The 15,074-nt window shown below is 56.7% G+C and overlaps 1 protein-coding gene across 1 annotated transcript; it reads right to left on the reverse strand.

The window, feature by feature from the left end:
- Positions 1–437: 437 nt before the first annotated feature.
- Positions 438–13,396, reverse strand: LOC119094302 (uncharacterized). Its single transcript, XM_037217376.1, has 15 exons — positions 13,293–13,396; positions 11,498–11,682; positions 11,092–11,198; positions 10,727–10,882; positions 10,161–10,331; positions 8,945–9,109; positions 8,400–8,670; positions 8,159–8,312; positions 6,284–6,390; positions 5,175–5,351; positions 2,856–2,900; positions 2,020–2,117; positions 1,393–1,578; positions 701–836; positions 438–634 (listed from the first exon to the last, which is right to left on the reverse strand). The coding sequence occupies exons 2-15, from the start codon at positions 11,670–11,672 to the stop codon at positions 438–440; spliced, it is 2,145 nt and encodes a 714-aa protein (XP_037073271.1). The 5' UTR covers positions 11,673–11,682; positions 13,293–13,396.
- Positions 13,397–15,074: the final 1,678 nt, after the last annotated feature.

Here is a 15,074-nt window from a genome sequence, read left to right on the forward strand (position 1 = left end):
ATTGTTTAAATTGTTCTAAAAAAAATAGTTCGGAATCGCTGGCAGACAAGTTGCCACAGGATAATCGGTCACCACGCAAAGTGCAGACGCTTCGCAACTATTACTACGTACGACCGGGCGGTGCCCACACTTGACAATGTTCATCATGGGAGGCAATAAGGGCATGCGACTGGTAAACACTCAGTGCATACTAAAGCATATATATTTGGCGCACAGCAATAACGTGGCATGGCTTGTACTGTAACTCGCTGTAAAAATACGCGATGGGCGGAGCGCGACTGAGGCAACATGAACACACACCACAACGGCCCTTGTCGTGGCCAGTCTCAGCACAGCCGGGCGATCCGGCTGCAGTAACTGCAGCAGTGCAGTAGCCATCCGCGCAGCCGGGGATGATGTGACGGGTGCGGGCGCAGTGGCGGCGTGTAGCGCCCAGCCTACGGCCGCGGTCCGAGCAGAGGCGCGCTGGCGCCGCCCATCGCGCCTGTCAGGTTCAGCTCGGCCTGCGCCGTCTCCAGACCGGCCACCGAGCTCCCGTCCAGCTTTCCCGCAGCCGGAGGGTCGACACCACCGTCCGCCGCGAACGCGTAGCCAGCCGCGTCCACCAGGCCGCCGACGAACTCGTCCAGGACGTCTGCGGCGGCGCGCCCGGGCGTGCTGGGCCGCTGCTCGGCCTCGGCGACGGGCGCCGCGGCCACGCGCGGCCCCGCGTCCAGCACGACCGCCTCCGCCGGGCCGACCGTGGACTGGCCCGTGTCGGGCGTCGGCTGCGCGCTCGACCGCAGCGCGTACTCGCCGGTCGGGAGTCCCGTCAGAGCTGACTTGTCGGCGTCCATCTGAAAGCAAGCCCATTGAAGCCCATGAAGCCCATGAAAGCAAGCCCATGAAAGCAAGCCCGTCCGTCGGAAACTGCTCACCACACACTTGATTTGGCCAATGGCAGCCCATTTTTACGTTGAGCTTCCGCAGCGTACATACCGACCCCTGATGACGCTTAAGTCCATGTCGTGTTTGTAGCAGGACGGCACGCGTCAGGAGCGGGTGGCGACAGTTTGCACAAGTGCACGCCACAGCCGGTCTCACCGTCAGCAACAGTTTGCGCCGCTGTCACATAACAGCCGGCCTCACCGTCAGCGACAGTGCGCAGCTGTCGCATCACAGCCGGCCTCACCGTCAGCGACAGTTTGCGCCGCTGTCACATCACAGCCGGCCTCACCGTCAGCGACAGTTTGCGCCGCTGTCACATCACAGCCGGTCTCACCGTCAGCGACAGTGCGCAGCTGTCGCATCACAGCCGGCCCCACCGTCAGCGACAGTTTGCGCCGCGGTCACACCACAGCCGGCCTCACCGTCAGCGACAGTGCGCAGCTGGCACGTCACAGCCGGCCTCACCGTCAGCAGGACGCCGCCGCTCTGCTGGCCGTCGGCGGCGCACAGCGCCGTCCGCACGTGCTCGCGGAACCTGGCCACCACGGCCAGCATGCTGTCACAGAGCCTCTCGATGCTGCCGCCAGACTGCACCGCCAGTGTGGCCAGCAGCTGGTCGGACGTCATCGGCGGTGTGTGCTCGTCGTCCTCCTGCAGGGGAGAGGAGAGGCGAGGCGGTTACGGCTTGACCACCGCTCAGCCACCAGCCACACCCAGTGGGTCGCTTGGCATAACGTTTTGTTCGAGCGTCCTTGCACAGAAGAACGCTTATGAATCAATGGCGGAAACAAAATGAGTTACGAAAGAAACCCACAAAATAAACCAGTCACGCCTGGCGCCGGTTAGAAGTCATAATTCGGCCAGCGTAAGAGAACCATTTTTTTCAATACTTCCAAGATGTACGTGACCGAAACTTCGGTATCATGTTCCTGACTACTGAGGACAAGTGCCCACTTCGCTCCGATTTCATTTACCTTTGGCTAGACAGTACAACCAATGTCGAGGAAACGCCAAAGGAAAGCATGCGCGCCCAGCGCCTACACGGGCCAAGGCGCGGCAGGGGCGCTATGGCCGGCGGGGTGACGAACTCACCGGGTCCGGCTCCAGCCGGGGCCGCTTGGAAGGCGGCCGGAGCAGTGTGACAGTCGCCTTGTCGTCTGTCCGGCGCTGTCGGCCACCCCTTCTGCCTGCTGTCGCGGTCAACCCGGCGCCGACACCGGCTCGAGGTTAGACGGCCGCACCGAGGGTCAACACTGCACTGCTTAACCGCAGCCTCACATGGAAGACGTCGAACGCCTCTAGCCTTGTCACACAACTGCTTAGGGCGAAACAGAGTTTAGATTCCAGCCTCCTGACAGTGCCATCATAACTCAGCAACCGATGTTACTGTGATAATAATCGATCCCAAAACCCAAACCCGAAGCCACCCATGTAAACCATCCAGAATCAATTTTAAATCCAACAGAAAGCATTCGCAGAGAAATGTACACAACGCATTTGTCCAGATGCCACACATCTTTCATGAGCATTGAAAGTATGTTTTGCGGCATTTTGCCACCACCCGTAGGCATCCAGAGGCCCCTTCGAGACGGAGTGACGGCGTTCAAACTGGATTTGATCCGGTTGAACTGGGATTGACTGCACAGGTGAGCCTGGTAGCGATGAGTGGATCACCGCGAGCAGGCACCAGCACGTGAGGGCGGTCCCGTCCCGTCCCGTCCCGTCCCGTCCCGTCCCGTCCCGTCCCGTCCCGTCCCGTCCCGTCCCGTCCCGTCCCGTCCCGTCCCGTCCCGTCCCGTCCCGTCCCGTCCCGTCCCGTCCCGTCCTGTCCCGTCCCGTCCCGTCCGGAGCACTACCTGACACGCCCCCGGCTGAGCTGGTCTAGCCGGCGCTCAGCCGGCGGCGCAGGACACGCTCGCCACACTCACGTGTTCTGGTCGGTGCCTTCTGGGCGGACTTCACTGGCGTGTACACTGCAGAACGGGCGCACTGGTTACTCCAGGCGGGCGCAGCGCAAGCCGTGAGTGGGAATACAGGTTATTCCAGGTTGGTGCAGCACTACCCATGACCGAGCTCCAGTACGGCACATCGTTTTATGTTTTGGTGGCGCGGTGAAATAAACATACTTTACTGAATTTACACATCCATAGAAGGGCATAACACGATTACTGCGTGGAGTGAATAGACTGTTCAGGCCAGACGCCTTGACATGCCACGGACTCCTGATCATTTGTGAGAAAAATGTCCACGCCTTGCCAGACATCATAAAAACAGAACTATTTTGCGAACTCTTAAATCCTGATTGGACCAGGTCGCATCGGGAATGGTAGTACCCACGGATGCCTGCATGGCCAAATTTAGATACAAACAGGGTAACGGGAAGGCATGATGCCGAGACAAGCCGGCTTCGGAGGCTTTTCGGGACCCAAGTTCTTTATGGGCCTCAGACTAAACTGAGGTGAATTCTTTTCCGGATAAATCGTACTCAGGCTCTGATAAATATGCACTCCGACCCAGTGGATCACCAAAAACAGTGGACTCTGGTTCAGGCTGCGATGTGAATCAAGCAGAGACTCAAAGATTCTCAAAACCGGGAACGTGAACGCGAACTAGAAATTAAGCTCGAGCCTGAGCTCAAACTAAAAAAATCACCACTACTCAAGCTAATGCGACAGGTATACCGTATAGTGAGAGATTTTAACAGGATAAACCGACGACGCCAAAAGGGTGGCCTCGGCACTGCTGGCGCCAGCAGCTTCACTGGCGGCGAGGCAACGTTGACTAGTGATTCAACGATACCAGGTGAACGGAGGGGCAGATGTCAAATTATCCCCACACCCCGGGATTTGGACTGACTTCCTGCGAAATCGCCGGTACATAGTGTAAACCCCCTTGCATCACGACACCCGCGGCACTTCTTGACTAGGTCGTTGAGTTTCCATGGCTGTTTAACGCTCATACATCCCCCCATGTGCAGCGACATCGAACGTTTGCGATTCATTTGTAGTTCGTTATGCTTCGCTGTGCGACAAGACAGACAGCCGATGGGATTGGTATAGCACTGCCTCAGCCACACCAATGGTTCACAGCACAATGACACGCGGCGTGTCTTTATTATTTTCTGTGATTTCAGTGTATGCACAAACTGACAGCCCCTCCGTGGGGGAATGCTATATTCGTCGTTGCTCGGAAAACCTGAGCGGTATGCTTGCTACATGCTTTCGGAGGCTGGGCCTTTGTGTAACTCATTTCTTTCAAGGCAACTCAAAACCATAATTATCTTACATATGCACATGGCTTCTCATACAAAGGCATCTTACATATGCAGTTGGCTACGTCATATATGGTTTCTCCTACAGAGGTAAAAAATTCCTTCCTGCTTCGTGCTAAACCTCCCTGCTCCATCCCAATGACACCGTAACCGACATCGGCTTCAGACGGCCGTGAGTTCATATCGTGGTTCGTTACGAAGGCTGAGTCCGACGCATGCGCAAATTTCACAGCATCTGTGCAGTGATGTGTCCCTCCCTGGCTAAATCAATACTGACCGACAGATGGGCAGACAGACAAGAAGACATGTGATAGAGATAGTAACCGCAGACGATCGTTGTGAATACAGAACGTTTGATAAGTCCGCACGAGGTGGGTTCCGCAGGCCGCGTTACAATGGCTGATGGGGTAGGCTAGATGCCGTTAGGACCTTCATCCGATACGGTGGTTATCCCTCATCCAATACATAATCATCCCTCATGCAATACAATACTACCGAATAGTACGCCAGAGTACGGAGCTGGCGAACTCGGCCACGGACTTGAGCTCAATATCCCAGGACGATGACCAATCTGTACGGAGCTGGCGAACTCGGCCATGGACTTGGGCTCAATACCCCAGGACAATGACCCATCTGCTGTGTAAAGGACAAACTCAGCGGCGGACGCGGACGCTAAGAAACCCGCCCTCCCAACTAGGACTCGCCTGCAGAGAAACCGATGAAATCGGACTATGACGTACGTGATGGACGGACTTGGGCGCGAATTCAAAACACCAGGATTCGGATGCCGCCTCGGACTCCGGTTTTTTAGTTTAGATTTATGTCAAACGCCAACACCAAAAAACCCGCGCTGCTCCAGCACACCCTCTCAGCTGAAGCAAACGCCACCTGGCCACCGCCAGCCGGCTGGAGGTGGGCGGCCGCGACGACCCCTGGCCGCCGCCTGGCCGTGTTCGGCCGGCGCCAGCCGTCTCACCGGGTCGCTCGTGGTCCGGGAACTTGCGGAAGTGGCCCTCCAGTCGGATGTAGCCGATGCAGAGCGCGCCGCAGGTGAGGCAGGTGAAGCGGTCCCGCATGGTCTGCGGCAGCTGCCGCTTGGGCTTCAGAATCGACGCCGACCGCTCCTCATCGCCCTCACCGGCTGCTGACCCGCCTGCCGACGGAGCGCAGGAGTCAGTCAGGTGTGCCCGAGGACGGGGATGGGACCGTGCCAGGTGCGTCTAAAGACGGGATGGGACCGTGCCAGGTGTGTCCGAGGACGGGGATAGGACCGTGCCAGGTGTGTCCGAGGACGGGGATAGGACCGTCCCAGGCGTGCTCGAAGACAGGGATGGGACCGTGCCAGGTGTGTCTGCGGACGGGGACGGGACGGTGCCCGGTGCGTCTTAAGACGGGGACGGGACCGTGCCAGGTTTGTCAGAGGACGGGAATAGGACCGTGCCAGGTGTGTTCGAGGACGGGGACGGGACCGTGCCAGGTTTGTCTGCGGACGGGGACGGAACCGTGCCTGTTATGTCCGAGGACGAGGACGGGACCTTGCCAGGCGTGTCCGAGGACGGGGCTGAGTCCTGCGCCTGGCCAAGGAGAGTCCAGGAGACCGGGAATCCCAACAATTACGTCGACTTGCAGGACGATGATGATGCTATATGATGATGATGATATAATGATGATGATATATAAGGACACGTCGTTGATGATCATATATAAGGACACATCGACTTATCCCCAAGAGCAGACAGTGCAAGTTTCCTACCTTCTTCAGTTAACTGCACACTTGTCCGACGCCTGTTCAAACATTACTTGTTGCGCTCATGGGTGCTTGGTGACAAGCTGGAGAATACACGGGCCCGCTGCCGTGGGATTCGGCCTGGGACTGGACGGGCCAGTGTTGGTCCAGTCGCCGTTCCCGGTCCGTTTCTCGGCCGGAAGCAGCTCACCGCTACCGGTGTGAGGCCCTTCCCTGTCCCGGTCCCAGGTCCGGTCCGCGTCCGGCTTGGGTCCGGGTCCGGGTCCGGGTCCGGGCGCGGGTCCGGAGCCGGATCCCAGTCCCGTCCCAGTCCCGGCTCCGGACGCCGCGCCGCTCACCGCCGCCGGTGTCAGCTCCATCCCGGTCCCGGTTGGCAGCGTCGCCATCCTCCCAGTCCGAGTAGCCGCCGTCAGAGTCGTCCAGGTCCGGCGAGTTGAAGTCCAGCCTGCGAGCGGCGGCCGAACGTTACCGGCCAGGACCGCGCGGCCGTCCGCGCCGTGCCGACGGCTCTCCGTCCGGTCAGGGCGCGCCGCCCGGCCGCGTTGCCCTGCCGCGGCTGACCCGGACCCCGCACAGATCGCTGGCGGCCGATCCCCCGTGCCCGCACTGGAGCCTGTCCGGCGCAATCGTGCAAGACTCCAGCACCGCCACTGTGACAGTCCGCGAGGCGCGGGCAAACTTCGCATCGCACGCACGCACCTCGACCTGGCGTGTCATCTCCCAATCAGACAGCCCACAGGGCTGGTTAGCCAGGGCACCTGCGGGGCGGATGGCTGCGCAGCACAGCGTCGAGTCAGCGTACAGCGAGAGCGAGAGCAGTCTAACCGGTGGATGTGTCTGTAGTCTTTCACCATGTGCTTCGGCGGCTTCGACAAGCGACCAGTTCGGGTTTTCGTCGCGGAACGCTTCCTCTCCGCTTTCTCAGCCTGAGGTAAAAAAAACCGGCAAATTAACATGTGTGAAACGTCCAGAACAGCTCCAACAATAGGCAACCAGCAAACGCGTTGAAGCCATCATTCTGCTACATGACACAGCACAGCTGTGTTGACATCACCCGATCGCGCGTTTCGCGAACACGTGGCGAGCCCGCCTTCAGCTCCGGCCGCTCGCCGCCGGTCAGCTGGCGGCCGGGGCTGTTGGCTGTTTGGCTTGAGCCGGCAGGGGCGCTGGCGCATCAGCGGACAGAGCCCGGCCTCCGGGGGCGTGCGTACCCTCGTCATCTGGTACGCACGCCTCCGGGGGCGTGTGTACCCTCGTCATCTGGTACGCACGCCTCCGGGGGCGTGTGTTCCCTCGTCATCTCTGGCCTCCGGTGGCGTGCGTACCCTCGCCATCTCTGGCCTCCGGTGGCGTGTGTACGCAAGTCATCTCTGGCCTCCCGAGGCGTGGGTGCCCTCATCATCTCTGGCCTCCGGTGGCGTGTGTACCCTCGTCATCTCTGGCCTCCGGTGGCCTGTGTACGCAAGTCATCTCTGGCCTCCAGTGGCGTGGGTACCCTCGTCATCTGGTACGCACGCCTCCGGGGGCGTGTGTACCCTAGTCATCTCTGGCCTCCGGTGGCGTGCGTACCCTCGTCATTTCTGGCGTCTGGTGGCGTGCGTACCCTCGTCATCATCTCTGGCTTCCGGTGGCGTGTGTACGCAAGTCATCTCTGGCCTCCAGTGGCGTGTGTACCCTCGTCATCTCTGGCCTCCGGCGGCGTGTGTACGCAAGTCATCTCTGGCCTCCGGTGGCGTGCGTACCCTCGTCATCTCTGGCCTCCGGTGGCGTGCGTACCCTCGTCATCTCTGGCCACCAGTCGGCGTCGGCGTCGTCGACCGTTCTGCGCGGTCGGCCGGCGCCTCTGGGCCGGCCCCTGCCGCGGCCCCGGCCACCGCCGGCCCGACCCACGTCGTCCGGATACACCACCCTGTGGCAGCGGCCGGCCGCAGCGTCAACATACGTCAGGCGCCGCCGCCAGAGGGAAGACAACAGGGCCGGCGTCAGGGACCAGATGCGTCACAGTCGACTCTATTTCAGTGGGCCAATGAGAGAGGTTTCCGTGCTGCAAATTGCAGACTCGATTTCAGTGCGCCCAAGGGCGGCGCCCCGATGTTATCATCTACCGTGGCAGCCTATTTGCTAGCGACTGCAACAACAGAACAGAAATTCGCGCACTCGTGCCACAGGCTGAGCAGGATTTGTACGTGCGGCATGTCGCGTGCGCGATTTACCTGTACACGACGCGCGTGTTTGTGTCGGCGTCGTACAGGCTGTTGCGCGCGTGACTCGGCACGTTTAGCCTGCTCTGCTGGAGCACGGCGGCGATCTGCTTCAGCTGCTCGGCGCTCAGTGGCTGTAGCGACTTGAACGTGTTGCCTTGCTGGACTAGCTGGATGGGGTTGTTGCTGGAGCCGGGCGGCCGTGAGCACGGCGCTGCTCCGCCTCCGCCGCCGCCGCCGCCGCCGCCGCCGCCGTCCTCGGACGCCTCCAGCGGTCGCACCAGGATGCGCAGGCCCGGTCGCGGCTCGATGAAGTCCGGCAGCTGCTCCTCGCCGTTCATCGGCGTCAGGATCACCGGCAGGTCATCGTCATCCTCGTCGGGCTGAGGCGTCGAGGAGGGCGCGCCGCCGGCTGCAGCCGCATTTGCAGTCACAGTCGCAGTCGCACCCGTAGCCGCAGCCGCAGCCGCAGTCCCGGCCGCAGTCCCAGTTGCAGTCGCCGCCGCCGCTGCGCTCGTCGTCTTCTGTCCACACCCAGAGGGGTAGGGACGGGTCAGACGCGTCCGGGTGCGGGTCGCTGACGCGGGGCCACGTCGTCAGCTGACCAAGGACATCCGCGGGGCCACATGGATCACATCGGACCAGGCGCCCACACGCATACACGGCCATGACATTCCACACACGGGGGTTATACATGTACGACAGGTGGAAACCAGGTGGCCAATGCCTTCCATTGCCGTGACGCTGGTCTGTTCGGCCGGCTGCGTCTCTGGAGCCGGCCGGCGGAGTCTGCCTCACCTCCTGCACAGAGCTGGCCGTGTTGATGACTGTCTTGTTCTTGCTCTTCACAGCGTTCGGCCCCGTGTTGTACACCGGTCCCCGCTTGACCTTAGCCGCCGAAAGGTATCCCCCAGTCACTGGGTCCCTGGGCACCGGCGCCGACGGTGTGGTGGTCCGCAGCACCTGGCCATCGGCGGCACGGGGTTACAGCCCGACATACAGCCGCCAGTGTTGAACTGCAGCCCGACATACAGCCGCCAGCACGGGGCTACAGCCCGACATACAGCCGCCAGTGTTGAACTGCAGCCCGACATACAGCCACCAGCACAGGGCTACAGCCCGACATACAGCCGCCAGCACGGGGCTACAGCCCGACATACAGCCGCCAGCACGGGGCTACAGCCCGACATACAGCCGCCAACACAATAAACCCACGACGGCGCTCGTTGGGTAATGCTTTGAACAACATACTGTAGGGAAACACAGTAGGGAAAGAATGTAGGGAAACACAGTTGCTTCACTCCCGCAATGTCAGGACGGCATCAATACGCCACATATAGGCCAACACGACTGATGCTATGACAATCATACCACACCAATCAGCAACCACACTGCCCACCGCGCTATGTGGCGAACGTCCACCACATTTTAGCTTTGCTGCTGCTGAATCTGATGTGCTCAATTGCGTAGCCGTCCTGTGGATTTACCGCTGGATCTGATGGACTCACCTGCACAGCCACCCTGTGGATCTGCTGCTGAATCTGATAGGCTCACCAGTGCAGCCATCCTGTGGATCTACCGCTGGATCTGATGGACTCACCTGCACAGCCACCCTGTGGATCTGCTGCTGAATCTGATAGGCTCACCAGTGCAGCCATCCTGTGGATCTGCTGCTGGATCTGAAAGGCTCACCTGCACAACCGTCATGTGGATCTGCTGCTGGATCTGACGGGCTCACCTGTGCAGCCATCCTGTGGATCTGCTGCTGGATCTGACTGGCTCACCTGTGCAGCCATCCTGTGGATCTGCTGCTGGATCTGACTGGCTCACCTGTGCAGCCATCCTGTGGATCTGCTGCTGGATCTGACTGGCTCACCTGTGCAGCCATCCTGTGGATCTGCTGCTGGATCTGACTGGCTCACCTGTGCAGCCATCCTGTGGATCTGCTGCTGGATCTGACGGGCTCACCTGTGCAGCCATCCTGTGGATCTGCTGCTGGATCTGACGGGCTCACCTGTGCAGCCGTCCTGTGGATCTGCTGCTGAATCTGACGCGCATCACCGGCACGCACGCGCGGCGTCATGATCTCGCGCGTCTTGGCCAGCAGGCCGGGCATGCCGACGGGCCGGTCAGCGTCCACTGGCGCCGCGTCCTTGTCGTCAACGACCTCGAACGTGTACGTCACCTGGCCACCAGGAGATCGGCGTAGTTACCGCAGACACGAGGCTTTCCCGCCGGCAACACCGGGCGCCTGCCTGCCTCATCGGCCAGCCGCCGCTACTTCATGCTGGAACACAATCGAGAATCGGCCGATCGAGGCACAGCCTACACTGTACGAGCTGTAAGGCGTGGCAAGGCGGGCACTGTACGACCCTGTCGCCAGTGATGCCCCGGCCCAAGTTGCGTCCACCCCGCTGGCAGGCCACAATGGACCTCCGGAGCGAGCCAGGAAAGCAGCCAGCGGGGGGCTGCGCTGGCCCGTAGAGCGCCGTCTGATGACGGTCAGGCAGCACACAAGGGCCGGCGGCGCCACCGGATCACACGGCCTCAGCCGCTGGGCAGCCCAAGCCCAGCGCCCACCTTGTGACCGCCCACCGACTGGTCCACCAGGCTTGGCTGCTCGTTGAGGTCCAGCACGACGGAGGAGGCGAGCGAGGCCACCTCCTGGGCGGTGCTCCGCTCGCCGACCGACGGCCGCCGCTCCCGCACAGGCTCCGGCCCCAAATCGGCCACCTCCTGCGGGTCACGCAACCGTAAACACAGCATCCGACCTGAGGCCTATTTGTAGCAACACAGCGAGATCCCGCGGCGCCTGGGCCGCCTGTTGGCAACAGTAGCCAGGCGGATGTTGCGCCCGCTGGTCAACGTGGAGTCGGCTCCCGTACCGTATCGATGGGCGCTGCAGCGGCGGCCAGCAGCTGCTGGTAGTCGATGCCGAGCGCGGCGGCCTGGCTGGGCGTGAGGTGCACTGTTTGCTGCTGGCCGGCCTCATCCTGTAGCACGGCCAGCACGCCCTCCCCATCCTCCTCCAGCGGTTCCTCGTCCCCCACCTCTGCTGACACACCACAAACACAGGCTCAGCAACCACTATGTCTGTGCCATTATGCCATTATGCCATTCATGACATCCATGCGGTGAACATGGGTGTGGTCCATGGATCCAGGGTTAATACTGCATGCTTGCTCTGTAGATCTAGCAAACTCTGGACACTCTGGCACAGCTCCCATCATTCCACAGTCAATTAAATAACTTATAAAATACCTGAAAAGCACACATCAGCAGGGAATGCTATTGCAAAGCAAATGGCAAACTTGATCACCCAGTCAGGCAGTGCGTGCCAGAGGGGCTTACCCAGCCTCTGTGCATCCTGAATCATATCACTGGCTGGCTCAACCTCCCCTCTGTCATCAGCCAGCTGCACCAGTGCCTGCTGCAGCACATCCTCGCTGATGTCGCCGCCACCCTCCAGGCCCTCCAGGTACACTGCCTGGCCATCCACCAGGAACATGCGCTGGCTGCCAGTCATGGCAGTTGCGCTGCCAACAACGCAGCCAGTGCTGTAAACCCTTGCAGGCTGCTGCACCTGGCAACAATTACCTAGGTTGCAGTGCACTGCATGACTAGCAGTGTCAGGGCCTGGAAAATAGTGCACCATCCAGGGAACCAGCAAAATACATTGGGAGGCAGTTCTACAAAAATTACTTCTCCAACAATTAAAATCAAGGTGATATGAATAACAGTACATCACTAAGCCATAAGCCAAAAAACAAAATCAAGTGTGCAAACTTATATCAGGTAAAATTTAAGTTAATGATAGGGAGCAGACTGGTCCAGCAAAAGGGAGGAGATGACCTTGTCACAATTCTAGAGTGATGAAAAAGCCAACCTTCACCACATTTTGCTAAATTCTGACAATTTGAAGTACACATGGAACTCTCCAACCCTGTTTGCTACTCAACACGGTGGATTTTTCAGTGCTTAAGTATAGCATGGCATGCCTCTTTTGCCATGAGTGTCAGTTTGAGCATATCAATAAGCACAAGTACATGGGGACCAAGTGTTAAGTATATCATTGGCTAATGTATGTGAGCTTAGTTGCAGTTTGATATTTACATTCAGATTCCTGAACAAATTTTCAATACTTATATCTACCTTAGAACATATTCCATAAGTAGGAAGCATACATGTCCATTTGAACCCCTATGTGACTGAATACAGGCAAAGTTTAACTTTGTGGTCCCTTCAGCAGCCTGCCACCACCTTGAAACAAAATGCCTTAACTCTCAGGAAGGCTCTATATCAGCTGCTTACCAAATATCCATTATTATGTTACCATTTATCTAGAAGCACCAAAGCAAGAACAGGTGGCAAATACATGTCAAGCATAGAACACAAAAATATGAATGTTATGTCAAATAAAATTTGCACTAAGTTTGACTCTTGTATAAAGTCACATGTTTCTTGATTCAAAAGTATGAGGATAGGGTGTGGGAGTTGATTTTAGAGTATATAGATGAGGGCCTGGGGTTCATTTGGGCTATTGTGTCGGATCACAATTATCTGAGGAAAAGCTAAACAGGAAAACAGGCAAAACCTGACTAAAAATTCACTAAAAACCTGATGACCCCAAAAACTGACCCACCTTCCCTCCAAAACACATGGTAACTGCATCTAATCTTTGTCTTTATGATATGTTACATGTTAGACATGATAAAGCTATACCATGATTCATGGTGACATGCATACATATAGCCTGTAGGTATCAGGAAATAGACAAGGGAAGGGCTAAAACAGCAGTGTCCCCCCCCCCTCCCAAACAGAGTTAACATAAGATACTAGGTGATCTTGCAGGATTTTTTTTACAAATTGGCATGATGTTGGAGAACATATGGTATTTCCCTGGGGTAAATTTTGAGTATATGCCCAGTCAGCTATGATCATATGACATGCGATGTGTACATTGACTCTCCCCCTTCTCTCCCACACCTAGCTAAAAAAAAATAGGTACAGTAGAAGCTGGATGAGTGATCGACATTTGTACCTGACGTTGCAAAAGCACGTTTCACACCAATCGGTATAGATGCGACATTAAATACCATAAATCACCATAAAGGATCAATATCTGAGTGACATATCATGACCCTACCTTCAAACTTTGTATTACGACGATGAGGGGACACGCCGGCCCGTAACGCTGATTCCTCAACACTTAATACATACATACGAATATACAGACATTATAAATCAAGGTCATCCCGCCGGATCAAGGCCAGCGTTTTCTTTTTGACGGTGGCGCTTTTACGTAGCAGTCGTAGCTAGGTCGTGGCGGCTAAATATGATGTTTCGTGTGATAGAAATATGACGTAGGGAAGTGGTGTATGCCGGATGCCCAATTCATAATTTAAGTGCAATAAATTGCAAATAAACAACTAAAGCCACATATTTGAAGCCCAGCGAGCGATAGCCACTAGATGCTACATCTGTACTTTGAGTAACATTTTGTATGTTTATGAAAGAGAATTGGGTGGCCTTCTACCCGCACAATACTAAAAGAGTTTATCTGCGGATTTTCTTTTGAACTAACAAGTGTTTTGCTTAATGCATTACTTCACCTTAACATCAGTGCGAGACCCCATGAACTGGAATATCCCGAGCTTTAAGTGTGGTGCAGCACCGATAACCAGGGAATTTCTCGTTTTTTCACGGCATTTCAAAACCTATGAGCTCTAAACGTTACCGGATATCAAGTCAATCGAGATAAAAGATAAGTAAGGTGGCCTAACGTATTGCGATCGATATAAGTCTGTTTAGTATGAATGTACACACAACTCGAGTATTATGTTTGTCGACAAATATCGAGTAACCCTTTACGACCTCTGAAGATCAAACCACTGGATACCCTACAAAAAGGGTGGGGAGCAAGCAGCAGTTCGATATTCATGTTTAGCAGAATTAGCCAACCCCTTCGATTGCAATGAAACTTACACCAAAGATAGCCCAAGGTGTACGGACATATTACGGACCGTAATGTGAGGCAGCGATTGGTTTGACCTCCAGGTGTCATAAAAGTCACCCGTTAAATGTCGACAAACAATATACATGTCACATATCATTCGAGCCGGCATTAAGGTGGAGTACATTTTTTTTTTAAAAGTCCTTACCCAAGCATATTGAAGGACAGCAGACTTTCTTATACACCTATGAGTTTTCGTGTATTACAATTTCCCCATAAACTTCGACACGCGACACAACGAATTGGAGTCTCCACCTGATCGATTGTCTTTAAAATCTCCACCTATCTGGACCATCCAAGATAGCGAGGGCACCTCTTGGTTTTTCACGGGGTACCACAAACTGTGACCTAAAGAGGTCACCGCACACCAGATCGGTATTCCCCATCGACAAATATACCACGGGATACCGAATGATCAGCGCAAACTGATATGTTGAAGCCGATTCAAACCTGTTGTGATAGAATGCGCACACTAAATGCATCAAAGTTTCCAGAACAAAAATAAGTTAGCCAAACCCGGGATGAAGTCCGGTCAGGCCATGTGGTAACTTTGCGCAGGCAAGCATAAATGACACATCTGCAGCCAATAATGCAAAAGCGAGTTGAAGGGTGCCCATTGCAGTATGGAATGACGCTGAACTCAAAATGTTAACTTATAAATGTCTGGAAATAATCAGCTTCTGACGCCATGCATTATTTTCCGTCGACTTTCACACAGGGCCCTGCCACCTGGCAACTTCTGATCAAGACCGCTGACTAGTACCGGTAGCCCGCTGAGGGGAGTTGCGCGCTGGCGGGTGCCGGCGGCCTGCTGAGGGGAGGTGTGGTGCGCTGACATGTGCCGGCGGCCCGCTGAGGGGAGGTGCGCGATGACAGGTGCCGGTGGCCTGCTGAGAGGAAGTGTGTGCTGACAGG

This window comes from Pollicipes pollicipes, unplaced genomic scaffold (assembly GCF_011947565.3).
Source record: "Pollicipes pollicipes isolate AB1234 unplaced genomic scaffold, Ppol_2.1 Scaffold_4002;HRSCAF=4701_pilon_pilon_pilon, whole genome shotgun sequence".
In the NCBI taxonomy this organism is placed as follows: domain Eukaryota; kingdom Metazoa; phylum Arthropoda; class Thecostraca; order Pollicipedomorpha; family Pollicipedidae; genus Pollicipes; species Pollicipes pollicipes.